The 27,881-nt window shown below is 41.8% G+C and overlaps 1 protein-coding gene across 1 annotated transcript in view; it reads right to left on the bottom strand.

Annotated features, from left to right (window-relative positions):
* zbbx (zinc finger, B-box domain containing) overlaps window positions 1-27,881 on the bottom strand; it is a 42,847-nt gene that overhangs the window by 9,339 nt on the left and 5,627 nt on the right. The window contains exons 5-18 of the mRNA XM_030765228.1: window positions 27,385-27,552; window positions 26,055-26,203; window positions 25,305-25,538; window positions 24,553-24,717; window positions 22,367-22,482; window positions 20,288-20,418; window positions 17,741-17,839; window positions 17,329-17,487; window positions 16,636-16,823; window positions 13,737-13,934; window positions 12,843-13,036; window positions 10,983-11,113; window positions 10,550-10,699; window positions 10,062-10,196 (exon numbers count right to left, since the gene is read on the bottom strand). Of these exons, the coding sequence (XP_030621088.1) occupies window positions 10,062-10,196; window positions 10,550-10,699; window positions 10,983-11,113; window positions 12,843-13,036; window positions 13,737-13,934; window positions 16,636-16,823; window positions 17,329-17,487; window positions 17,741-17,839; window positions 20,288-20,418; window positions 22,367-22,482; window positions 24,553-24,717; window positions 25,305-25,538; window positions 26,055-26,203; window positions 27,385-27,552 (2,217 nt within the window). The remainder of the gene's footprint in view (window positions 1-10,061; window positions 10,197-10,549; window positions 10,700-10,982; window positions 11,114-12,842; window positions 13,037-13,736; window positions 13,935-16,635; window positions 16,824-17,328; window positions 17,488-17,740; window positions 17,840-20,287; window positions 20,419-22,366; window positions 22,483-24,552; window positions 24,718-25,304; window positions 25,539-26,054; window positions 26,204-27,384; window positions 27,553-27,881) is intronic.

Here is a 27,881-nt window from a genome sequence, read left to right as displayed (position 1 = left end):
TTTTTTAAAAAAAAAAGATTGCATTACCTTACACATTACATAGACAAAAAGTAATAATAATTCGAAACATAAGAGGTAAGACATTGGGAAGGCATTACTCTGAAGTAACAGTAGACATTGTCCATCGAAGCCACAGGCTCCCTTCCCTCATGGCCAACCATGAAGAGAGGCCTGATGGATGACTGAGGACACCTGCAGCTGTCAGTGTCTGGGGAAAAGAGAGAGATGGAGGGGGAGGGAGATGGGGGGTGTCCACATTTCAGGCAGGAATGATGAACGAGAGAAGGATTGCGTTAACATTAAGCTGTGATTTATCATATTGATTTGCATAAACCACTAACTGCTGATCTGAGATGAGTAGTGACATTTATGTTATAGTTAAGATACGGAAAATGCTTGATCTAAAATCAGCTAATGGGGTAGAAAGTCATTAGTTTACAAGGAAGAAATCATGACCAATAGCCCTGCTGGTCCCAAACTGAGAAGGAAATAGAAAAGAAGGGACATTGTCTTTTTCTCTGTGTTATGAAATAGGCACTGAAGATAACAGGCCAAGACAGTTATAATCAGAGAGAGAATTCAGGTATCAACGGGGCGTCTTTGAGAGATTAATGAAAGAAAAAAAATCAAAACACCTTTCGTTTCTTTATTTTCCTTTACAAATTACAAGCATGGCATTCTTATAAAGAGAGAGAGAGAGAGAGTAGGAGAGAGAGAGTGGGAGAGAGAGAGAGAGAGAGAGAGAGAGAGAGAGAGAGAGAATGTTTGTCTGTGTGGTGTGTTCATTTGCTCACCCATGATATTTATGAAATGACATGTTTCTGGCATGAAGTCATTTGTAACTGCTTTTTTCAGTAAACATCCCAGCCCATCATGAAGAGACGGCGACATCTGTTAGAGCAAGATGTAAATGAGGATGAGTTATGGATGCAAATCATCAAACGTGACACCATCAGATATAGTTCATACCCTCAGGGCAGTAAATCATTGGTGTGAATAACACTGCAGGTATTGTTTGCCCTGTACATTTTTACGACACATTTACCTGATCAATCTCACTACCTGGTTTCCTTAGCAACAATTAGTTCTCAGCAGCTGACGTGCCAGATAAGTCAGAGGCATGTTAAAAGACCTCAGTGATGGTTAGCACATTAATGATGCTCTTCAAATGACTCTCCATGATGCTCCTCTTAGAGACTGCAGTCTGAAGGTCTTACACAAGAGGAAATGGCTGTCTTGATATTCTTAACATTCGTTTCTATCTGTGGAATTCTTGTAGGTTAGACTGTTAAACCAGCACTCAAACATGTAAGCAGAACTCTGAACTGTGTGGGGGAATTTTCCCTACATGTGATGCACCAAAAACATTAACATCACCAACAATGGCTTCATAAAACTAATACACATTTAAGTAGTTTAAATAATAAATATAACCTAGTGATAAGTCATTCTCCCTCAGACTTTACATGTGGCTTGAGAAAAAGTTCACAGTGCGCTGAAACCCCTTCTGAGCAGTAGCTTAAGAGTGATTTGGTTATACTGTTGATTTTTCTTGTTCTCGTTTTGTTTTGTTTTTTTGTTTTTTTATTGTTTATAAAGAGGTTTTCCCCTTTCTCCCTCATCCATGAATCTCTACCCTCTCTCTCCGGCATCCCTATAGGTCTGTATTGAGACGTAGGAGAGGCGGTTCTGAAGCTCTTTTGACATGTCTTTCCTGTCAGATTTCCCCCAAACGGTAGCTTTACAGATTCAATTTTCTCTCTGTGTATTTATCTGTGCAAATCGCCGCACCACTCAGTCAGCATCTGGGGAAACCCTCTCTTTCTTATCTCAGAGAAAAAAAAAGGAAAGCGCTTTAAGAAGAGAAAAGAAAAAAAGATGAATGTCAGATCTTGTTACCTCCACTAGAAGTGTGTGTCAAAGACACAAAAGGAGATATAAACCTTCTTTCCAATGATCTCGTCTCTTCCTCTCCCCTTCCCGCTCCTCACTCCCTCTCTCCCTCTCTCCCTCTCTCCCTCTCTCCCTCTCTCCCTCCCTGTGATCTGTCTGTTTTTTCAGTGCTCTGGTGAGTTTTTGCCTCTGTGTGATCTTAACAGATTTATGCTAGCTGACTAACCCTGTATAACAGACTTATTCTAACCGACTTACCCTGTATAACAGACTTATTTTAATAGATTTATTCTACCAGACTTATTCTAACAGACTTACTCTAACAGAGTGTGTGAAAGACCTACTCTTGCAGATTAACCCTAACAGTGATTCTCAGTTCCAGTCCTGGGGGCCCACTGTCCTGCATGCCTTTGTTTCAACTCAGGATTGACACTGTGTGTATGTGTGTGCACATGAGCATGTGTGCGTGTATGTGTGTGTGCATGGGCATGTGAGGAGGAGGAGCAGATGTGTATGTGTTATGTCCTTGTATACATCTGTGGTGTTCAATGACCTACCTGGGCAGACAGGTCTCCCCTGGCTGTGTGAGACAGACAGCTGTGAACAAGAGTGTACGTTCTCTCTACTGGCTGCAGTCCACACCAAGCAGCAGAGAAAAAACCCCTCCCTCCCTTCACCTCAGGAACCTCAAGAGAGAGACAGCATTCCCACTCACTCGCACAGACACACAGAGACATACACGTACACACACAAGCACGCACACGCACACATACACATACACACACACACGCATGCAATCACACACACACAGAAGCACACGCATGCACGCGCACACACACACACACACACACACACAGAAGCACACGCATGCACGCGCACACATACACACACGCGCACGCACGCATACACACATGGAGAGAGGACAACGTGACAATACTAATTCCTCTAATCAACAAGTGTCTGAAAGCTGTACATCAGTAAAAAAAAAAAAAAAAAGAACGAAAAATGGAAATCTTCATGTCCCTATTATCAAGCTAAGAGAAATGATTTGCTCTTAATCAGACTGCAATTATAACAACATTATAGCAACAAACAAATGCAAATGAGTGTCATCCGTATTGAAATCAAGAACAGTGAAGCAGTTCATTGTGACATTTGCATATATTAAAATACGTTTTAGTTAATGATTCAAGAATGAGGTGACAAGGTCCACCATGTGCGTTTGTACATGCGTGTATGTGTGTGTGTGTGTGTGTGTGTGTGTGTGTGTGTGTGTGAGTGAGAGAGAGGGAAAGAGAAAGACTGAGAGAGAGAAAGAAAACAAGAGAGAATGGTGGAACTATCATATGAAGGCCAATCCAATCTCATACAGCAGTATTTGTCCTCAGACCCTGATACACTGGTGTATATATAAGAGAGAGTTACACTGCATTATACACAGCCAGCCCACACATAGAACTGATACACTAGTGTATGTATAAGAGAGAGTTACACTGCATTATACACAGCCAGCCCACACATAGGGCTGATACACTAGTGTATGTATAAGAGAGAGTTACACTGCATTATACACAGCCAGCCCACACATAGAACTGATACACTAGTGTATGTATAAGAGAGAGTTACACTGCATTATACACAGCCAGCCCACACATAGAACTGATACACTAGTGTATGTACAAGAGAGAGTTACACTGCATTATACACAGCCAGCGCACACATAGAACTGATACACTAGTGTATGTATAAGAGAGAGTCACACTGCATTATACACAGCCAGCCCACACATAGAGCTGATACACTAGTGTATGTATAAGAGAGAGTCACACTGCATTATACACAGCCAGCCCACACATAGAACTGATGCACTGGTGTATGTAGAAGAGAGAGTTACACTGCATTATACACAGCCAGCCCACACATAGGGCTGATACACTAGTGTATGTACAAGAGAGAGTTACACTGCATTATACACAGCCAGCCCACACATAGAACTGATACACTAGTGTATGTATAAGAGAGAGTTACACTGCATTATACACAGCCAGCCCACACATAGGGCTGATACACTAGTGTATGTATAAGAGAGAGTTACACTGCATTATACATAGCCAGCCCACGCAGAAGGTGGGAATGAGAGTGGAGTGAAAGTGGGACTTCACAGAGGTCATGGGTCACAGAGCATTCCAAAGTTGAGAGAAAGTACTAAAAAATATCACTATGACCACATTTTATTAAAAAAAATAGTAGAAAGCAGCTGAAACAGAAGAATGGTATTTCATTTAGTTACGGAGGGTGGCTGCAGAACCATGTTCCGGCTTGGATACAGAAGGTGGTAGAAGCTAAGCTGGTCTGACTGAGATCTCTCTGGGTCTTCTCTCAGGGCTGTACCCACGTTCTGATGCCACAGCGCAGACTGAAACCCTGCCCCGCCCACACCTCATGCTCAACACTAACCTGTACCACTAAGAGAGAAAAACAGCAATGTTGGGCGAAGCATTTCAGTAACTAGCAATCATTTCTCTGGTAGGACCAGGCAAATTAAAATAACTGTTTCTCTCCTCCCCCCGTTATCGCTCTCTTTATGTTTCCCCATTCATTTCAGCCCACTCAGCTTTTACTGCTCCTCATCTGGCCCCAGATTCAATTAAATCGTTTTGCTCATCCGCCAAATCATCCAAGATGAAAATCTCTTAATAATAATAACTACAGTAATGGTGTCTTATCTCAGCACTTAGAGGAATTAGAGAGAGCAGACATTAAAATATTATCTCTGATGTCACGGTAATATAGTAGCAAAAACAGTACATGACTGTACACTTCCAGGCCTGGCCGTCTCTGTGCATCTCCCAGGCTCTGACAGCACATCCTGCTTATCGGCTCAGATTAGCCACCGCCAGAGAGTTTGTGGAGGAAAACGATTCAGAAGATCACTTTCAGTGAATTCATGGGAGAGGTGTTATGCCACGAAATGTTCCCTCAGCATAATTTGGGATGGGGGAGGGGGGAGGAGAGGTGAGCAAAAGTTTGCTCTTGTTTGTTTTATGCAACACTGAAAATAACTTCTACCTGCAACAAATAACCCTGGCTCTACTTTGCCTCAAAACAAAACAAATTCCATTATGACCTACATTGTTCATTGTATTAGAACATTTTTTTCTTTCTTTCTTTCACACTGAAAAAAAAAACAGATAAAGCTTTGCTGTGCCTTTGTAAATGGCAGCAGGAGCAATAAGAGTGCATATTTAACCATATAACTCAATTTGAAATGCTAATGGGGCCACAGGCTCTGGGGCCCGTGGTGCTCCTCTGCATCGGCTCCTTTAGCCCTCTGTGTTTAGCTGGAGATGGCATTCAGCCTCACATTATCCACTGTGTGAATAAAAATTAATTGGGAATTTTGGACCGGAATAATTTGTCGTGCCTCATTTGAATTTCAAATTGATACAGTAGTTGTTTTTCCCTTTTTTTCATTCTTTTTTGCTGTCTCTGTGCATTGCCTGGTGCTATTTCAGGATAACCGGGTCACAGCTGAGCATGTGCGGCACAGATCAGATTAATGATAATGACGTCCATGGTTATCATGAGCATCCACTGTAAAAAGCCGTCCACACACATAAGACCCATTGAAAAGACACTTGCAGACAGGGGAGGGGAAAAAAGCCCATACTTAAAACCCTGTTGCAAATGTTGCACCTCAACTCTTCATAACAAAAATGACAAAAAAAATGCCCCGAGAAAAGTTGCCTGTCTCTGACCAGAGGCTGACTCTGTGTGAAAACAAGTCTTTCTAATGAGATTACTGTTCATTTCCTCCTCTGCCCAGGAGATGAGCTCTCTGGCCGCCGTGGATAGATGGAGGAAGTCGATGTGTTGGACTGGTGAGCACGGGTGGAGGTGGACTTGTCTGGTCGGCTGGTACGCTTTGTGGGCAAACACATCACTGGTAATTTGTGCTATTTGACTGCTCTCTTTGTAAGATGTGGAGGACAACAGAGTCTCAGCATTCTTGAATGAATTGGAGGATGTACTCTAAAACACACACACACACACACACACACACACACACACACATGCACATGCACAAACGTATCTACGGTCAACAATCAGAACAGAGTAACAAACTTTGGATGGTGTTTTTCCCCTCAGGCTTAAGGCAACTAACCTGGTTTTAATACTTAGGCATTCTTGAAGAGTCTGGCTGGATGAATCAGGTTTATTTTTATCAGACTACAGTAAAACCAATCACATTTTTGGTTTAGGGCGTTCTAAACCTGTTCTAAGGCTGAAAAACATGTTCTTTTAGGTTCAGAGAAACTAGCTCTGGACCAATGTGGGAGCTATTACCTTGCATGGGAAAAAAGGGAAAAGAGACTTAATCCCAGAGAAGCAAAGAAGCGACACGGTCTTGGTGTTTTGGATTGACTTTGACCTTCAGCCACAGTAAAAAGAGAAAAGAGAAAGAGAAGAAAAAAAAGGTTCATTTGATGAAGATAAAATGTATCTCTAGAAACTAAACCTCCAGAGAGAAACAGTGAGAGCCCAAAACAATCTAAAATTATATAATTATAGCATTGAACCTTTTTTTGTCCAATGTGAGGTAATCAAAAGTTACAACCAAACTAAATTGAGTTTTCCTGAAATAAATTCTCATTCTATTAAAATCTTTTTGAAATGAAATTGATTTTTTTTTCTCGTTCCAGACAGAAATGACTCTACAGAAAAAGTTTAAATCTGAGTTTGTGTCAAAAAGTCATTCAGCTTCTATGGTAACCTTCGAATCTGCTCAGATAATTAGCAGAAATGAGCCCGAACCACAGCAACAGAGTGAGCTCAAATTATCATTAAAATCGTACAATCTGCTGCTCTAATTGGTTTGTCATCTCATCACTTATGGCTCTTTTTTTTAATATCTCTAATTTTAATTGACTCCACCCGCTGGTTGTTGCTCTGTGTAAAGTCAACGTGGAACATTCTGTAGGACCTCCTGCAGCAGGCGTGGAAGATTACGCCCGCCCCGCATCCAAAGACCTCATCAATAACTCCATCTCTCCAAGGCCGTCACCTTGGGAACAGCCGGTGATGGAGCGTCTGGAACCGCTGCTCAGCAGACCCAACAATCTCGTTCACTGAGCTTCTCGACTCCACTTTATTTCTGCTCATCGATGCCTGGCACACATCCAGAGAACCCAATGCAAAGGCAGCGAGCGTAGACGAGTTAAAACACAATTATACAACCTCTGTGTCTTTATTTTTCCACTGTTCTGAACAGTGCACTCAAGTTCATTATGGACTCCAGTCTCACGCCTGTATCTCTCTCTTTTCCCTCTGTCCCCAAACAGACTTTATTCCCATCCCCCTCATCTTTGCTCTGATTCATGAGAAGAGGCTGAATCACAGACCTTGTCTGTAAAATAGCCTTCTGCCTCTGGACTCTCCCATTCGTTATAAACACAGCCCTCCGGACACAAGCGTGATTGGGCACCTGCAGAGAACAACATTGTCCTGGGAATGTTGATACTATGAAGATTAGAGGCTGAAAGTTTATTGTATTATTTCTGAAACACACGTCATCTTCAGCCTTTAGGTTTATATCATTGCACCACTGGTAAGTGAGGTCACCTCAGACATGGTTTTATTGGACAAAATTAGTCCTCACACACAATCTGCGTCATTCTGTCAGCTCTTTGTTGTTACCCGGTGAGTCAGGAGGAGCTGTTTTTTGTAACTGGCATTTAAGAGCTACACACATAATTGTGTGTGAGACTAAATGTCACTAAAAGAGCTGACAAACTCAGCGGCCAGCCCACACAGCATATTACTATAGCACCTCCACACTTCAAACGCACTGCTAAATGCAGCAAGGTGAATAACAAGCCTTTTCAAGTGGCTGTCCTTACCTTGGGGCGAGGGAGAAATGGGCACTCATACACACACACACACACACACACACACACACACACACAAGCACACACACAAACACACAAACAACTACCACCCCCTCACCCCCCCCAACTCCACCCCCCAGGACCTGCAGTTCACAAGGCCAGTCTGATAGCATTTCACAGAGACTGATACTATTGGCTGCTGTTAGATCTGCCTAGACTGACAGCTGAGGGTTATTCCAGGAGGTATGGTTTCCAAGCGAGCATGCTTAGCTATAGCTATAGCATAAAGTCAAGACTGTCCAATGGGAATGGTTCTTCGCTCTTCTGTGTGTTTTGACTTTTGGCTGAGGTTATTTGACTGAGGAATCCTTTGCTCAATATCCCCTGGGGACAGTTGTATAAAACACACACACACACACACACACACACACACATTTTGCCCAACAGGGAGACAAACATTTCCTTTCTGAAGGTGGGAGGTGTGGAAAAAACCTTGACATACATATGCTGGTAAAGAGCAATGTAGAGGCATGCTGTGAAACTATTCACGAACAGGGAATAAACTTATTTAGCAAAGAGTTTCAGAACTTTTATTGAGCACCACCTTTGGCTCCTCCACATACAGATTCACAGAATGGTTTTCTTTTAAATCTGTCATTGGGAATACATAAAAGCACTTTTATGCACAATGAGACCATTATTATAGAGAAACAAAGGAGACAAAAGAGTAGAAGGAGGAACTGCACACATATCAAATTTTTACAAGTATGAGAAGGACTCGAGAGAGGCCAATTCAGCTGAGTCTCCAAAATGAGAGGCACGCTTCTTCAGTCTTCATTCAAATTTGGAAGCTGCCATAGCATTTGTTTTATGTTTTCTGTGTAAGAAAATGAAAAAAGAAGTATCCATATGACATGAAAGGTTAAAATCAGAAACCTCTTTTGACTCTTTGACACATACACCGCAAACTATACAAACTATTAAATGAAATGCTGAGTTCTTTGCTAGTTTGCTCCTGACATTTTTATTCACCTCCAGCTCAGGGTTTTTTGGAAATCTGTGAGATGTTACAGTTTTTCTCAACAAGCATAGGTCAAGGGCCACTTTTTCAAAACTCTTCATATAGTGTGCATTACCAACATGCATCTTGGCCAAACAGTTAATGTCACCTCCAAAACTCATCCAAACCAGCAAAACACTTCATACATGTCTCAAAATAAGCTTGTTCGACCATAACACTGGCAACAATTCTCACTCAGAAAGCATACATTGTCACTCTTAACACACTGACCTAAAAACACTAACAACAGGGAGCATTACATAAATGATGAACTTTTATTTCTGAAGTTTGAATGATATTTCACATAAATCAGTATTTCACTATAGAATAAGAATAATGACTTTTCATTTTATTGACTGTACTAAAGTATATGTAACAAGAATGAATCAGAAATGCAGCAGTTTGCTTCAATATCCTTTATTTTTTCTATATCTTTGCATATACTTGTGAAAAATAAAAAATTGAAACAAAAAGAACAAAACAAAAGAAAGCCACCATCAACAACATGTATAGTACAATCACTCATACTGTACAGTACTGTCAGGGTTCCAGTCCTCCCTCTCTCCTGCATTTGGCCACAAGTTGTAATCAACATCACATGGGTAGGCTCTCAGCTAAAATTGCAGTCAGCTGTGTTTGGAACAATTATTATTTCATTTTATTGTAAATATTCTGCTAAGATTTTCTATATGTTTCAATATGGTTGCCGCCGAAATGCACGAAATTTACATCATTCTGTTTTGAATGTGTTTTTAACCGTTTTGCAAACAGTCTGCTAGCATTTGAAAAATGTGCTGCATATAGTGTTTTGCAGGTGGTGGAGTATGAATGAGAAAAAAGTTCATGGATTTTGGAAAATGTGGTCATTGAATGCATTTTGTGTGAAAGCAATGAAAAATGATTGACAGTTTGGTCCACATAGACTTCTATTTCGCTGCCTGTGTGAAGAGTTTTGAAAATGTGATTTCAGTTTTGACCAATGCATGTTAGCAATCAGTAAAAACTGTACATGAGCGCTCTAAAAACAGGTGACAAGTCTATCACAGGAATGACTGGAATTCCCCTGGAATGACTACCTGATCCTTATGGATATGTTCAGATAAAAACCGGTGTATAAATCAAATCACTTTTTTATAAACTTTGTTCAGGCATTTATCTTACACTGCAATGTAAGTGTTTGAACAGAGTTCAGAAGATGCCTTGATGTACATACCTCACACTTTTGCCTCTCCCTCCGTGGGTCTTTGTCATTTTGGCCTCCGTTGATTGGTCATGAGAGCCTTGCGCCAACTCAGACTGTCTCAGGAACTTCTCAGTGAAGAAATTCCTCTCACCAAAGGGAGCTCGGAATGTGTCTGAAAACGTGAGTAACATTCTTTAAGGGTTAAAAAAGCAGCTTTTCCATGCTCCTCATAGAGTCTGTCATCAGCACTATGGGAACATTGCCAAACGCTCGTGACAGCAAAAGGACAAAAGAATGAGGGATGAAACGTCTTTTCTCTGATACAACAGACAACAGAATAGTATTGAAAAGGGAGCACAAATGTTTATTCAGTGTTAGGTTGGGTTAAATACAGAGAGCTGACGGTAGTCTGTAATGCAGAGATCAATGTGACTGGGCCTCTTCTTCTGTTCCATTTCATCATCCAGTCATTTTTAAAGTAGGTCTACATTTGAAGCATTTAACGTTTGAAGTGTAGGGTCTTACTTTCCAGAGAGGCAGTCGGCAAGGGTAGAGGCGTTGGACTGGAGGAGTCCCACATCTTGCCAAAATACAAATGAGGATTGATCATAAAGTCTGGCTTATGCAGGTCCCCCACTGCCTCCAGTTCATCAATTTTCATCTCACTAAATACACCTAAGAAATAGCAGCAAAATAACTAGTTCAAGATAAGAATGTGTGTGTGTGTGTGGGGGGGGGGGGGGGCAGAGAGGGAAAGAGGGAGAGGAGAGAGAGAGGAGGAGGAGGAGAGAGAGAGAGGGAGAGAGACAGAGAGAGAATGGCAGACAGAGAGACAGAGAGATCTTGACATTAAAAGAATACAGAGAAGGGAAAAAGTAGACAAAATACCCAAAAGGACAAATGTTAAGGTATATGGAGGGAAGACAGCATGAATGATATGGAAGCCAAGGCAGCTGACCAATAACAGTGTGCCGTGTGTAGCCTCTCCTGGAACATTTGCTGTGACACTCCTTTAAGCTGCGCCCCTCTCTGTATCTCCACACAAGTCCACTTCTGCCCAGGACATTGGCACTGTGGATGCTGGGTTGCCTGGGAGACAAAAGAATAGGACTGTACAGTTTGTTCTTGCAGTGAGCAGGCAGTAAACACCCATTGATTAGTTAACACACTGAGTTCTATTGAGCTGTTTTTGCACAGCAGAATTTTTTCCCCTTTGAAATTTTGTTTTGCATGCATAATGAGAGTGGAGCACTAAAACACCTCTGTTCTCCATAGCTAACAAACATCCAAATGAAACTGAGCATCCCCTCCCAGAAACTACAAATCACCATATTGCTGTAAATTGGGCAAAAGCATCTCCAGCTCATCCCTGTGAACTCTACAGTTAAACTTGAAACCAGCAGTTAGCTAATGTGGGCTATGTTTTAGCTAATGCATATGTTTTAGCATGTGCTGAACCGGCATGGTCGGTAACCAGGGCACTAGTAATCTCTCAGTCACGATTTGATTTCTGGTGAATCATATGGCATTGACATGCAGAAGTTTAAACAGTAAATCTGGCATCCAGTATACATATGCTAACTGCAATAGGACTCTTTCCTCACAAGTCTGACTTTTCTTTTTTGCTTTTCTTCTGAATCACCTGCTAGCCTTTTACTAAGCTGCCGATAAGCTTCCGGCTGTCTCGCTACCTCCCATGCTTATGAAGCATGGCGGTTGCCATGGTGACAGAGGTGCAAGAGGTGAGCTGCTGGTCTGTCAATCCAGCTGAAGCTGTGACCCACTCATCTAGAGAGTCCTCCACTGGGAGCTTCTGTTTTTTATAGATGTAAAGATAGAGACTTGAGTCCACTCAGCGCAGGGATTCACTGACGTGTTGTAATAGCTCTCCATTAAACTGTAATCTTATCCTTTCATCTCGAAATGAAGTCCAATTTGGTCCAGTCTCAGTACATCTCGTACCAGTCACAAAAATCATGGAAAAATACCACCTCCCAAAAAAGGAAAGAATGTCAAATCGCCTTTCTCAGCAAGGCAGAATATTCCATTTCAGTCTCAGTGAACTTGTAAGTGCATTTTGTGGTAAAGAACACTCTAGAACATCACCGACATCATAAGTGACTGCATACACAATCAACAAAGCATGGCCTAAGGAACACCAAATGATATTGACCTTGTAAATGTTTGACCGATCTCTGAGATGATCTCTATGACCTCTATACTTCTCTTGAAATATTACAGATTACAGACAACTTCAGCCAAACCATGGCAGAAGCTGATTAATAATCATTTTTGGAGGATCATTCTTGTTGTATGCACTGTATTTTTAATCAGCGCAAAACTTGGTCGAACCCCAAAACCCCAACTCATCCTTTCATCTCAACTCTGTGGTGAATTTTGCCTTGACTTTTAGTGAATGTAGCCGTCATATTTCTTACCACAAACACTGAATTTGATTATCCCCAAACCCCCACACCATCCTGAAGACCTCAGATGGTAATGATAACTATGCTGGTAGCCTGCTATGTTGATGAAAAAGTTTCAGGTTCACCATTTTACCTCTTAATGGAACAGTAATGAATTTTCTAAATCATTGGACATGTGGAACGGGGGCTGTCAGGCAGAAAACAATTCTTGCTAGTGCTGAACAAACAGTGGATACTAATGGAAGTAATCATAGTGCTGTGTTTGTGAGAAAGTCATTTCATTCAAATAATAATTCTCTCTCTCTCTCTCTCTCTCTCTCTCTCACACACACACACACTCTCTCTCTCTCTCTTGCTCTCTCTCTCCCGCTCTGTCTTTCTGTACAACGTACTCTTCATCAACCCAGTTGGTCTCTCTTGCACTCTGTGAGGTCTCTGATCCATTCAGTGTCGGGGAACTGTGTTCAGTGATGGTCTCTGGAGGCTGTGGGCATGGCATTGTCTCCTCTGGTGGTTCCATGTTCCCCACATGCTCTTCTGTTGGCTGAGGACACCCCATCTCACCCAGGCACCAGTGTTCCTTCTGCTGGTATAGGGATTAAAAAGCATTCAGAGAGCTATCTGTACATAGTGAACATGGTTCAACGCCAACAGCAATGAAATCCCATACCCTAAGGCTATGAGCGAGATGTGGGAGAAACTTAGCAAACAGCCTTGAGCTACAGCAAGGCGTATGTGCATTTTCCCCCCCAGAAACACTCTTCTTATAATGACATCTGGAAAATATTTGGATTTCGAGTTTGCCTCTAATTTAACCGCCTGCAGCACATGCATGCACTGTGAGCGACATGCAAACAGATTTTCCATAGGCCTCTGTAAGTCTCAATGCACTGCTAGTCTCTAACCACTACCGAGATGTTCCTGCCCCATCTTAATACAATCAATTCAACTAGTAACCTGTTCCTCAGCATCTCAGTCAGCACAAAACACAACTGTATGTTAGAATAGGGCAAAGTCTGACAGAGAGGGATGTATATATATTGACTGTGGGTTAGCTCTTTCAGAGCTTAATTTTCCCAAGTCTCTATCTGAGTTTTGTACAGTAACATTGTCTCTGGGTTGTAAGATGTGATCAAAATCCATACATCATGAAGCCAAAGGTCTGTGCAGTTCTGCAAATTTGTAAATGTGAAGCATTCCATGCTGAAGAAAAGACTCATTTGTGGATGCACTTGTGTTTGCAATCCATTAGCATTTGTTTGTTTGGTTGCATTGCTAAACATCACCTGTCCAAAGATTCCCACAATGGATCCACTCAGGTAGCTAAGCGTTACACAACAGTCAGCAGAGGCTGAGAGCAGGTACAGACAGTCATCATGAACACATGTTTCCAGGTCGGTGACACAGTCTGTGTGGGGCTGGAGACTGGACAACAGATTCGGCATATGGTTGGTTACACCCTCACTGGGCTGGAGACAATAGTCCTGAGTGGAGAAGAATCCACAGGTCCTGTTAAACATTCATCAGACAGAGGTAACTGGTTAGCCTGCTTGACATGAAGTTTTAGTTAGTTAATCAAGGCAGCTGTATGCAGGCTAGAGTCTGCAAAATGCTTGCTTGTTTAAACTCTGAATGAGCTGCTAAGACTGACAAATACTGCCAGTGGCCAGGCTGCTCCTCAACCTTATTGAATTAGTTACAAAACAGTTTTCCACACACCTGTGTAACGCCCCTAGACCCTACACCTGATGCTAAAAGGGCGTCCTGGGTTCTTGTATTACTCCTAGAAATTAATTTATATGCCACTGTTAATTTAAATGGTAAATTTCTAACCCCAAACTCTTGTTCTTTACTTAACAATAAACTCCAGAAACCGAATGATTTAAATTTAAACACAAAACAATTTACTTATTGAAAAAATATACGTCAGCACAACCAAAATATTCACAAGCAATCAAATTTGGTATTACAGAACTATTAAACAAAATTCACTCAGTGAAAAAAACAAGTATTCGTCAATACCTTAGCAATGATCACAAGTAATAACATTTTTCAGCAACACAATACATGAGCATAACATTCATTAACACATTCACACGCCGCGGACTCACACACACACTGATTAGACCTAAGCCGGCAATTGACTCTAAACAAAACCGTTGCAGGCCTGAGTCGTTGCTCGGGTTCGCTGTGGCCCAGCACAAAATGGCCGCTTCACTCGGTAACGAGCAAAAAGGAAAAAAACACACACAGTACCTTATTCCAGCACAGTCTCGGGTGGTTTACCGGTCCGACAATGTCTGCATGTCCCACGTAGCAACAGCAACAAGCACCAAAATCCCGCAAAGATCCAAAATCCCGAAGCAGTCTTTCCGCGAGTAGCAGCAAAGTCCTCCGTAGCAATCCTCAACAGGTTAAGCTAAACGGCAAGGCTCCGTCGACTTAATTCTTACCAACAACAAAACACGCTACTATCTTTCTTGCTCTTTATGGGTATTCTGTTCGAGTACCCAAAGACTAAAAGGCAGTATTCGAGAATTACAACGTTGTTCACGTTATACATTTATACTGTACAAAACTCAGGCTCTCTATCGCAATGGCGCACCTGCTCTTCTCTCTCTCTGCCTTTCTTCTCTCTCTCCTCTCTTCCATGACCTCTGACGTCATAGGTATTAACTCTACTAATTATAAACTATATTTCTACACTGAAATAACAAAAATACTACATTTTATACATTCACACAACATATAAAATCAGTACATCAGAACAAATATTAATCAGAACTTGGAACACATATACATACACACATGAAATACATATCCCAGAATTCCCATTAATGACCCAATCGAACTTTCTAGGCAAATACATAATCTAAACTTATTGCATGAATTCTCTTAATGCAAATGAATGAACTAATTCTAATGAATAACTAAGAACTATATCAACTTTAAATTTCCTACTAATTACTTAACATTAATGTATCTAAAATACATTTTCCTCACCGCGCTACACCTACATACAAGTTTCAAAACCAGTCTCTTTTTTGGAGAAAAGTTCTGACCTGGAAGACGATAACATGATAACTGTTTTATGAGTTATGAAAAGGACTGCCATAGCTTACAAGAATGACATTTGCATAGCTTCTTCTGCATCCTTAAAATAAAATGTAGTTCCAAATAAAGTGTAGTTGAGCGAATCATGGAAGATTCTTTTAAATCAAAAGATCCTCTAGGGTTGAAGCAAAAGGCAGACCTGTCCCCACCACCAGGATATGGGTTCAACTGGTCTCTACTGCACCTACACTGGTTTGAGTCAAAAAATGAACGTCAGTGTCGCATTAACAACATCCTGACACACACATATGGGCCTCAGAAGAACTGGGTCCTCGGCACCAGTTAAAACCACACACAATGACCTTCTGTACAAGTGCAAGAAAACTCATTTTTAAGGGCTAACACAGTTTCAAACACTAATTTCATGAAAAATGGCTGAGAACACAAAAGCACTGAAGGATACTGTGCATTCCCTCCAAGAGAAGCCATATCTATCCATTACTGAGCCTGTGGAGGCAATTACGTCAGACAAGAAGAACATTCAAATGCTCGAATACATCGCTGCAAATTATTGTGAGTTACTAAAGCGGTGAAAATGACAAGCAGCGTTCAATCCATCCTCATTGCATGGGCAAACGGCAATATTTTGAGTTGGAGTTATGAGGTATCTGACAAAGGCCTTCTTCTGAAGTTATCGATCACCTAGTTGATCTGTCAGGGTTGCTTTGCTTCCCAAGGACATTGGGGTGCTTTGGTCTACTGGGCTGGGGGAGGGGAAATACATTGCCTCTGTCATCAAGAACTATTATGCATTTTAGAGGCCCTAAAGACAGGAATGCAGGGATTTGAGTAAAAATCCTGTTTAAGGTTTAACAGAGGGGTCAGTGAAGTTTCTCACTGTCTCCCTCTTTCTCAAACACATTGGCACAGCTCCCTGTTATATTTGTCTTCATGTCTGCAGCCCTTGTCCAGTTACTGTACTGCTGTGCTCTTCTCATTTTCAAGCAGAGCTTCATTTACTCCAATGATTGAAACCTCAGGTATTTCTTATCCTCCTTTCTATTTATCCATGTCCTGTGGTATTCGGTATACATTGCGCTCTCTCTCTCTCTCTCTCTCTCTCACTCTCACCTGTATGTCCCATATCTTCACCTCTCCATTCATATCTCCAGTCACAAGGTAACACCCACTTCCATCCACGGTAAAAATGACAGATTCTGAGTGTTTGTGGGCAACAAATTCAGCCACCAGAGAACTATGTGCTGTGTTCCAGAACCGGATCAGTCCGGACCTCCCACCTGACACGAGATCGGCTCCACCTGTGAACATAGCGCCAACGGTCCAACAAGCACAACTCCGAAGTGAAATCACAAAAGAAACCATTACTTATTGAACACATTGCAGTCGGATATGGAGGATAAAAAAACATTGCTACTGAAAAGCTAGAGCACATGCAAAGCTAAGGAGGAAATCATGTAGAATGGCCCAGTGGGGATAATAGGAATATGCACATTATGGTTCAAATGTAAAATTATAACAAAAAAGAAAAGAAACACCTGAGCAGAGCTCTGGAACTCTATAGGTGAAAAACATGCATCATTAGCTTTGGAGTTTACTGGTTTTCAGCATAGTTCTATTCAAGGCTACACTCCAGGAAAGCATTCAGATTTTTTGCAACTCTGTCATTGTTCACGGAAATACTGTAAATGGAATTGGTATGATCATTCATTCATTATGAAACGGTCTTTTTCTGACTGTCTGTTCAACCCATCACCTTCTATGGTACTCTGGGCCCAGCCAACACCCAGACTGTTTTCATCCTACCTGTCAGAGCCACCTCCTTACGATTCCCAATGAAGCAAAGTCTGTTGACCGTGTCTTTCTCACCAGAGATGGCAGCGGAGAGCAGAGAACACTCAGAACCTGAAGGTGAGCATCTAGATGCTGAGGGTAGAGCCTTGGTCTTCAGCAGGGTGCGATCTGCTATGAGGACCAACCAGACAGCCATCATTATGAACTTACCTCATCTAAGGGAAATGTTTCAGAGATGATTACAGAGTAATCAGAGTGGACGCTAATGACTTAATAAACAACCATCAAGTTTACTGTGTCTTCATCACGTAAGAAGTCTGAGAAATGAATGGATTCCCATGTGTGGTTTGGATTCCCATGTGTGGGGGTGGCTTTAAGTACATAATGCAAAAACATGGCTGTGTCTGTTGGCTCTGGTACTGACCAAATTTGGACATTAGGCTGTGGTTGCCATCTGGACGCAGCTTGCGCAAGGCATTCTCAGTGCTGTTGTTCCAAACAATAATCTCTCCATCATGGCTGCCTGAAGGATAAAGACAGAAAAAGAGAGAGAGAGAGAGAGAGAGAGAGGGAGAGAGAGCAATGAATACCATCGGACAGAGAGAAAGAAAGAAAGAAAGAAAGAAAGAAAGAAAGAAAGAAAGAAAGAAAGAAAAGTCTCAGTGAGAAAGAAAGTTTTCCAACACTCTCTGTTAAATCTGTGGATTCACAGCCAGGAGCCAGACAAGATTGGCATAGCAATGAGCTTAAAGAAAGAGCCGGAGAACTCAGAGAACTGCGGTCTTGGTTAAGATGAAGCGAAAAGAGAAAGAGGGTAGAGCTGACCTGGTTGCATTATTCATCTGCCCCTTGGCCATACTTATCCACAGTCCTGGACAACATCGCCCAGTACCACACAGTCCGCAGCCCATCCCAATGACTTCCATTCTAATGGCATGACAGAGGTGAGCATCACATGGCCAGAGGCAACATGGATAACAAACTCCTTGGTAAACAGTGGATAAGAACTCGTGTATCCTCCGTAGCCTCGTCCAGTGCTCCAGCAGAGTTTCTGATCTGACCTAATTGGGCCTTAGTTATGTGAGTAGTGAGTATGGACACGTAGATGAGTGTAAAAGTTGGAAGACAAGTTGAGTCAACGTGGGTAATGTTAATCCTAAGAGTGTTAGTGTAGCACATGCAAAGAGGGCTGTCTTTGTCCCCACTTAAAACTGGCATTACAATGTCGCCCAGTTTAGATCTGATTCAAGATCCAGTCTTACTGGGCTCAAGTGAACACCCAAAACTCGTATTTAAATTGGCTTGTAATCAAATCTGTAAAATCATCGACACAAGTGGCTGCAGACACATTATGTCTCATCTTAGACCAGGGAAAATGCATCAAACAGTCTTAACACTCTCACTGTGCCTGTCAGCCAGTAAGACAGCTCATCCACGTATCAGTCACTCAGACACAAACAAACAAATAATCATTTTAAGTAAAAGATCCTGTAGTAACCGATGGTGTCTAGTTGCACCTATTTATCCAAAATTTGCCAGACTCTGGGGATGGAGGGTCCCTGAGTGGTGTATGGGTGAAAAGCTGATTGTGACCCTATGGACTCCAACCAGGTTCAACAGGACAGTAGAGCTTATTTATTTAAAAAAAAGTGACATCTTCCATCGTACTGCATTTCTGACCTGGAGTACCATTGTTGTGCTTGAGTTTGAGAGGACTCCTCGGTTGCCAGTGCAGAGTTTGAATATTAATGAGAACAGTCCATGCCGACAGCCAAAATTTCTGCTCTGCATTCCGATTTGAGCCTTCATCCGTGCTTTGCACCACGGCTAATAACCATAATTTAATTTGAGCATTAGGATCTTCTGGGGACCTGTGCCATACACAGTAACTTTCCAAAATAGCTTATTAATTCTGCTTTTGCTCACATGGCTGTCTTCTGCTTTTTTCCCTTCTTCTTCTTCTTCTTCTTCTTCTTCTTCCTCCCTCTTAGCATTTTTTCTCCTCATTTATTACATCGCATTTCCACTGGAAAAAAAAAGTCTTCTGCAACTTCAACCAACATGTGTTGTATTTTGGAGTTTTATCCCAGGTCTTGAAGCATGTTGTTTTTATGTTTTTGAGGTTGTTTGTTGTTTATGCTGCTTATCCTCAGTCATGCTGGGTAAATGCTGCACCTTATGACAGATGAGCAGACAAGACAAGTAGTTCTTCAATCTGTAACATTGTTTTACTTTGTTAAGACTGTTATATAAGAAAATATTATAACAGGTCACTGCTAAGAGGCACAGCAGGACTGCCTGGCCTGGTGTGACAAGGCTGTGTATTCCTTAGGCTGGCAGTGTTATCTCATATTCTGTTTTAAAGGATAGCCTTGTTCTCTTTGAGCAAAGTCTGCGTGTGTGTGTGTGTGTGCGTGTGTGTGTGTATGGAGGAGTTTATGTGAGAGAGAGAGAGAGAGAGAGAGCGAAGAGCTCGGCAGGGACTCTACACTAGCATAGCTCCACAGTGGTCCTTTATAGAGTTGAACTTCAGTTCAATGCTCCGCTGGATGTGCTACGTGCAATGAGACACACGACACACTTAAAACACCAGAGAGATTGGGGGAGGGGGGGGACAGGGGTTAATTACCCATTGCCTCTCTTCTTCACTTCAGTGATTTTTCCACAGGGCTCCTTTTATGAGCATATATGATTTCATTTTCTTTCTTTCTTTCTTTCTTTCTTTCTTTCTTTCTTTGTCTGTCTTTCATTCATCGTTCTCAGAGATCCGCGTAAAGGCACATGCACACAAACACATACAGACATGAACTAATGGCTGGAAGAGGCAGGGCTTTTAAGGTGAGACAGGCCGTAACAGTTATTGATGGATTATCTGTGAAGGAGTGGGGCTGTTGCTCTGAAGTCTGCCCAGGAGACAGAGTATAGATAAACAGGATGAAGTAGAGGAAAGGGAGGGAGATGCGCTCCCTACCTGTGACCAGGGTCTGGGGTGGGCAGAAAGCAGCACAAAGGATATCATCACAGTGCTGAAGACCACCCCTCCACTCAGATGGCTGAACATGGTACTGAGAGAATGTGTTGAGTCTGAACACTCTGAGAATCCTTCACAGAGAGAGAGAGAGAGAGAGAGAGAGAGAGTGAACTAGGTGAAGAGAATTAAAGATACAGGAAGATCAAAGAAAGAAGGGGAGATATGAATAACTGGAGGTGTGTGAGAGAGAGGGATAGAGGATGAAAAGAGAGAAAAGAGAGGGTAAGGAGTATGGAGCTGCACAGAGAATAAAGAGATGCAGAGGAAAAGTAGTAGAGTATATAGAAGAGTGACAAAAAGGAGTGAAGAGGAAGAAAGAGAGCATCACACTCCCAGCAGTTTAACTCAGCGGTGGAGGAGAAGAGATGGAATTTGACTCTGCTAGCAGGAGTTGTCAAGTCTTATATCTCTAAACATCCAGCCATGTTTGCCTGCAAAAAAGACAGTGACATAAATACAGTCACTACAGCACCCCCACCCCCCAACTCCATTCCACCACACCACACCACATCTTACACACACACACATGCACACGCACACACGCACACACACACACACACACACACACACAGTATCGCCCCATATTCCATTCTGATTTGTTCCGACTGCTTTCACTTTTGTCAAGTCAAGTCACTTTCATTTATATAGCACATTTAAAAATAACAGGAGTTGACCCAAAGTGCTTTCTACTCTAGGCAGAAAGATTACTAATACAAGTATACATGTATCAGAGGAATGAGGAGTACATGTAAAAGCAGGACTAAGAGAAGACACATAAAATAAAAGCACAAGAACAGAAAGAAATACCAGATACAAAATAAAAACTAGATAACCAAGGTAAAAAGTAGATAAAATAAATGAGTGAAAGGAATAATACATAAAAGGCAAGTTGAAAATGATAAATACATAAAACAAATAAAATAATCTAATCAAAATCAAAGTAGTTAAAGAAGAAATTAAGAAAAACTAAAGAAAAACCACTGCAATGGACTAGCAACCTATCCAGGGTGTTTCCCCACCTTTCACCAAATGAATGCTGGGATAGGCTCCAGCACCCCCCGCGACCCTAATTAGGATTAGTGGCTTAGATATTGAGTGAGTGAGTGAGTGAGTGAGTGAGTGAATGAAGTAAAACTAAGAACAGATTAGAACGCAGTAAGAGGACGTTAAAAATAAATTAAGAGTGGACTTGACAAAAACCTTGGGGCAGCCTCAGACTGAACTAAAAGCAAGAGAAAAAAGCTGAGCCTTTAAATTTGATGTAAAATTGTCAGTGGTAGGATAGGACTTAATGTGGGATGGGAGACTATTACAGAGCCTGGAGGCAGCAACAGAAAAAGTCCAGTCACCTCTGTTTTTGAGGCGTGAGTGGCGAACTGAGAGGAGTTGTTGTGAGGATGACCTAAGTGATCTAGGGCAGAACATGGAATCAGCAGATCAGCAATGTATTGTGGAGCTAATCCAATGAGGGCTTTAAAAACAAATAGTAAAATTTTAAAATCAGTTCTGTATTTCACTGGTAACCCCATGCAGGTGAGCCAGGACAGGAGTGATGTGTTGTCTTTTCTTAGTTCCAGTTGCGGGTGTGAGTGTGCGTGTGCATGTGTGTGTGTGTGCACTTCTGTGAGTATCCTCTAGCATTGCCAGCAACATCTTACTGTGGTGCATGATGTTAGCATGATGTTAATACACAAAGAAAGGCATTGTTCCTTCTGTACCATAATGCACTGACAGAGAGAAGGGGTATAGAACACACACAGACAAGCTCTCAGTAGAGTGATGAAAAAAAGAAGCAGAGGTGAGACATGGAGAGAAGAATGTGTTAACACCACGCAGACAGATACAGAAAGAGGGAGGGAGGGACGAGGAGGAGGAGGAGGAGAGAGAGAGAGAGAGAGAAAGCGAGAGAGGGAAAAGGGAAAAGGAGAAATGTAGACTCAGTGTTAAACACTGTCATCTAAAACACACACACACACACACACACACACACACAGTCAAGTTAGACCAACACCTTCACACCTTTCCCAGCCCATTATGAGCACTGTTCTCTTCAGCACCAGTATTTGGGAGATATGCTCTGCCTGGTTACATCCTGCGTTTAGCCTATGGTAACAGTGTCCATTAAAGTCCCACACCTGCACTACACACACACACACACACACACACACAAAGAGGGAGAGGGAGAAAGAGACTGAGTAAAATTCAAGAGGACAGAGATATAAACATATTACCATGATATAAACAAACACAGCTGGGTGTTATCCAGAGAAAAACAAGCCACTGACAGATTTGAATAAAACATCAAGAACTGACAAACTTTTCATTCATACAGTCTGCAAGTCTACAAAACTCATTATCATTAATGTCTACATTCATCATTACTAATGTCTATATTCACCATCATTAATGTCCATACTCATCATCACTAATGCATAAACTCACCATCACTAATGTCTACATTCATCATCACTAATGTCTATATTCAACATCATTAATGTCTATATTCACCATCATTAATGTCTAAACTCACCATCACTAATGTCTATATTCACCATCATTAAAGTCTAAACTCACCATCACTAATGTCTACATTCATCATCACTAATGTCTATATTCACCATCACTGATGCCTAAACTCACCATCACTAATGTCTATATTCACCATCACTGATGCCTAAACTCACCATCACTAATGTCTATATTCACCATCACTGATGCCTAAACTCACCATCACTAATGTCTATATTCACCATCCCTGATGTCTTAACTCACCATCACTAATGTCTATATTCACCATCACTGATGTCTAAACTCACCATCACTAATGTCTATATTCACCATCATTAATGTCCATACTAATCATCTCTAATGCATAAATTCACCATCACTAATGTCTGAACTCACCATCACTAATGTCTATATTCAACATCACTAGAGTCTATATTCTTCACTAATGTCTTAATTCACCATCACTAATGTCTATATTATTCAGTAATGTCTATATTCACCATCACTAAGACCTATATTATTCAGTAATGTCTATATTCACCATCACTAATGTCTGTATTATTCAGAAATGTCTATATTACTCAGGAATATCTATATTCACCATCACTAATGTTTATATTATTCAGTAATGTCTTAATTCTCCATAATTAATGTCGACACCCATCACTAAAGTCTAAATTCACCATCACTAATGTCTCTATTCACCATAACTAATGTCTAAGCTCACCATCACTAATGTCTATATTCTGCATCAGTAATGTCTATATTCACCATCACTAATGTCTATATTCTGCATCACTAATGTCTATATTCACCATCATTAAAGTCTAAACTCACCATCACTAATATTCACCGTCACTAATGTCTGAACTCACTATCAGTAATGTCTATATTCTTCACTAATGTCTATATTCACCATCACTAATGCCTATATTCACCATCACTAATGTCTGAACTCACTATCAGTAATGTCTATATTCTTCACTAATGTCTATAGTCACCATCACTAATGTCTATATTCTGCATCACTAATGTCTATATTCACCATCACCAATGTCTAAACTCACCATCACTAATGTCTATATTCACCATCACTAATGTCTGAACTCACCATCAGTAATGTCTATATTCTTCACTACTGTCTATAGTCACCATCACTAATGCCTATATTCACTATCACTAATGTCTATATTCACCATCACTAACGTCTATACCTACCATCTCCAATACCTATATCTCCCACTGTTGCAACTACACTCACCATCTCCATTGCCTATATCTCCCACTGTTGCAACTACACTCACCATCTCCATTGCCTATATCTACCATTATTATGGCTACACCTACCATCCCTGATACCTGTAAGTACCATTATGTCAACTTTTGTCATCCCTAATGCCTAAACCTACCACTGTAATGTCTTTTATTACAACCACTAATACCCATAGTTGGCATTATTATATTGTTATAGTGCTTATACAGACCATCTGTAATGCCTACAGTGCCACTAAATTAAAGAAAAAAAAGAGTTTTAGAACTCCCCAGTCAGACCACATCCTCAGCTTTATTTATTTACTTTTCTTTGTCGTGTTACACCATAAGGTTAAGGTTAAAATAGTTCCCAAGAAAAATAAGTAAATAAAAACCATAACAAATATGCTGTGCTTGTTTGTAAACAACTCCAGGTGACTTCTGACCTTCACCAGGCCGTCCGTGCCAGCAGTAAACAGACGGGTCTGGGTTGTGTCCAATGCCATGGTAGAAATCTCAGCATCACCGTGGCAACAGGGGAACTGCTTGACCTTATGACCTGTGTCTATGAGCCAAAAGGTCACAGTGGAGGCAGCATCACTGCTAATGACCTTTCAGAACAAGAGAGCATCACTGGAACATTACTGTCAGGGAACAAGGATTAGGCAACGAACATGTCTCACACACATGCAAAGCAGAGAGAGAGAGAGAGAGAGAGAGGGAGAGAGGGAGAGAGGGAGAGAGGGAGAGAGAGAGAGAGAGAGAGAGAGAGAGAGGGAGAGAGGGAGAGAGAGAGAGAGGGAGAGAGAGGGAGAGAGAGAGAGAAAGAGAGAGGGAGAGAGAGAGAGAGGGAGAGAGGGAGAGAGAGAGAGGGAGAGAGAGAGGGGGGGGGCAAATACTCTTATATTGTATAAACAGTAAATATTTTCAATTCAGACAGATTTCTATAAACCCCTCACACACCACTGTCATATCTCGCTCTAACAGACTTTAATGTCAAAAAATCTGCTGCTCTAGAATATTATTAGGCTGCAGAATAAAAACAGTTACTGTTTTTGCAAAACTTTAGCAGAAAAAAGTATTGTCAACTAAACATTGCATATCACCCTGCTTCTACTCGTAATCCATACAGAGAAGTTGTATCTAATTTTGTTGTGTGCAGAAGTAACTGCTGTGCTCAGCTCCATGCTGCCCCCACCTGTCTAAAGAGAGCATTGTACAGGACGCAGGTGATGGTGCGTTCGTGGCTCGTGACCCTCCTCCCAGCCTCCTGGTTCACCTCCAGAAGGAACAGAGCACTGTTGAAGGAGAGGAGGAGACGCGAGCACTCCTCATGGAAGAACAGCAGAGTCTGACACTCATGGGTCTTTGGAAAGATCCCAGCTACATGTTGGATACACAGATGGGTGGCAACATCCCATACTCTCAGTACCTGAGAGAGATGGAAAGAGATGGAGAAAAGGCAGAAGAATTCATAGAGGGAGAAAGGGGTGGAGGTGAGGTGGAGCAGAGAGAGAGAGAGAGAGAGAGAGAGAGAGAGAGAGAGAGAGGTAGACTATGTCTTACAGAGGAGTTGATTAGAACGTTAACACATATGCAGTAACTCGACAAGTGTGTACAGGTTAATAACACAGCTATCATCTTATGCACACTTACACACACACACACACAGTCATGTGTGTGTATGAGCAGGGTGTGAGGTCGGGGGAGAATCAACTGTTATCACAGGTCTCCAGAATTTGAGAGAAATGACACTTTCACACTCCAACAAACTGAGAGAAAATATTGATGAAGAAATGATCTCTCAGGACCCTACAGAGGGAACACACTTCAAACAATCCAACCGGGCCACTCTTTTTTTTCCCATCCTCCACTTTCTTTTTTTTTACCATCTTCAGATTCCCTTCCTTTTTCATCCTTTAATCCATTAACTGTCTTCTCTTCTCACCTTGTCTTTGGAGAAACTCAGCAACCGTTTCTTTCCCTGTATGAAACGCACAGCCACCACATTGGTCATGTGACCTCGGAGGACGCCCACCGGTTTAGAGATTACATAGGGGTTCCACAGGCACACCTGATGGTTCACACCTGCAGTGGCTAGAAAACGGAGAGCACGGCAGAATGACTGGTTAGCTCAGTACCAAAATGACTGTACACTCCACAGTCTGTACCTGTGATTACACGTATCAAACAGCAGACAGGAGCAGCGGCTGAATATCTGAGTGGATGTGCCTTCCTACAGTTCCCTCTGTTGTGGTAATAAAGCGAAGTTTACAGTTTACAGCTTACAGTTTTTATATCTGATACCCAAAATCAGTGTGTTGCATTGTTTTCATCACATATCAAATAAACAGGTAAAATGTTTCATATCTTATGTCTGTTTCTTTTGCAGACAGAGCAATTGCAGTGTAATACAAACTCTCTTGTCAATAAATATAGATTGTACCAGCATGAGCTAATTTATTTGACGTGAATAACAACAACGGATCTGGATTTATGTGACTCATGGTGTGACTTGAGGTCAGTGATTACTCGCCAACTCATTTCTTACTCACCACAGAACACCGCCTTTGTGTCACGCAGCAATGAAGGCCATGAATCTGGTGAAATCCCTGATAAACTTTAAGGAAAAATGGACAGACACCCCATGCCTGGTGATGCTTGAGCTACAGATCTATAGTGAGGCATTACAAAGCACCTGAGGGGTACACATCAAGGGAGGATCTGTAATTTGATCTTTCATTTGATTTGGCCTTTATAAAATCAAACTGATGTGAAGATTACTCTGGGATTACACTGTAGTGGAATGTAGTTCAGAAATTGGTAGAATCTCTAAACTGTAACCAGAACGTCAGAGAGAACTGCGTTAGTCCAGAACATCATGTTAGCAGGATGGGAGCTCCAGTGATGCCTATAGCACAGTCTGAAACCACAGGGAACTTTCAGTGTTGGTCAAGACTGCAGTTTTTCTCTCCACAGCCCTATTTTAAACTTTATACTTTATACTTAGACATTACCACACTGTATTACAAACACCTTGGTCAAGCTAACCTAAACTTGCTAAATCCATCTTAAATAAGCCATCTTCACTGCAGAAGAAAACTCCAAACCACCCCGCCCCCCGTCCCGCCCCGCCCCGCCCCGCCCCGCCCCGTGTCTCGGTGAGCCGCCTGTCTGTCTATGCTGGGAACCGAAGCTAAAGCTGTGGAGAGGACAGTGGCAGGGGCCCTGGCTGGGTTCAGCCAGCTGTGAGAGAGACAGGAGAGCAGGCACAGTACCTATGAGACTGAGCTGAGTGTGGTAGTCCAGGTCTGTGATGCCTTTCTTCATGTGAAAGGAGCTGAGTCTCAGGGGATGGCCCTCCTTGCCTGTCCAGGCCAGCACCAGACTGCTCTGGGACCCGCTGCTGCAAGACAAAACAGCCTCCAGGGCTCCCAGGAACCGCACTGAGGAGCACAGAGGAGCAGAGAGATGGGAGAAAAATCTACAGAGTAAAAGACAGCTTCTGAGTGTTGTTTTTTTTAAAAAATCATATTCATAATGGAAGGTGCTTATATGTTTTTTTTTCCTTTGCTTTTGATTTCTTAGCTCTTTTGTTACTCATTCTTGCAGTCAAAGGATAAAAAAAAGAAAAGAAAAAAGCTTTATCCTCAAAACTGAGCTATTCCCAGGTCACTGTTAGAGAGACGCTCTAGTGTTGGGATTGTGAAGTTTTTAGAGTAACCCTAACTACATCTACAATTACAGCGACCCAGCTTTTTTCTGACAACTCTTT

This window comes from Chanos chanos, chromosome 2 (genome assembly GCF_902362185.1).
Source record: "Chanos chanos chromosome 2, fChaCha1.1, whole genome shotgun sequence".
In the NCBI taxonomy this organism is placed as follows: domain Eukaryota; kingdom Metazoa; phylum Chordata; class Actinopteri; order Gonorynchiformes; family Chanidae; genus Chanos; species Chanos chanos.
This window is presented reverse-complemented; position numbering and strand designations above follow the sequence as displayed.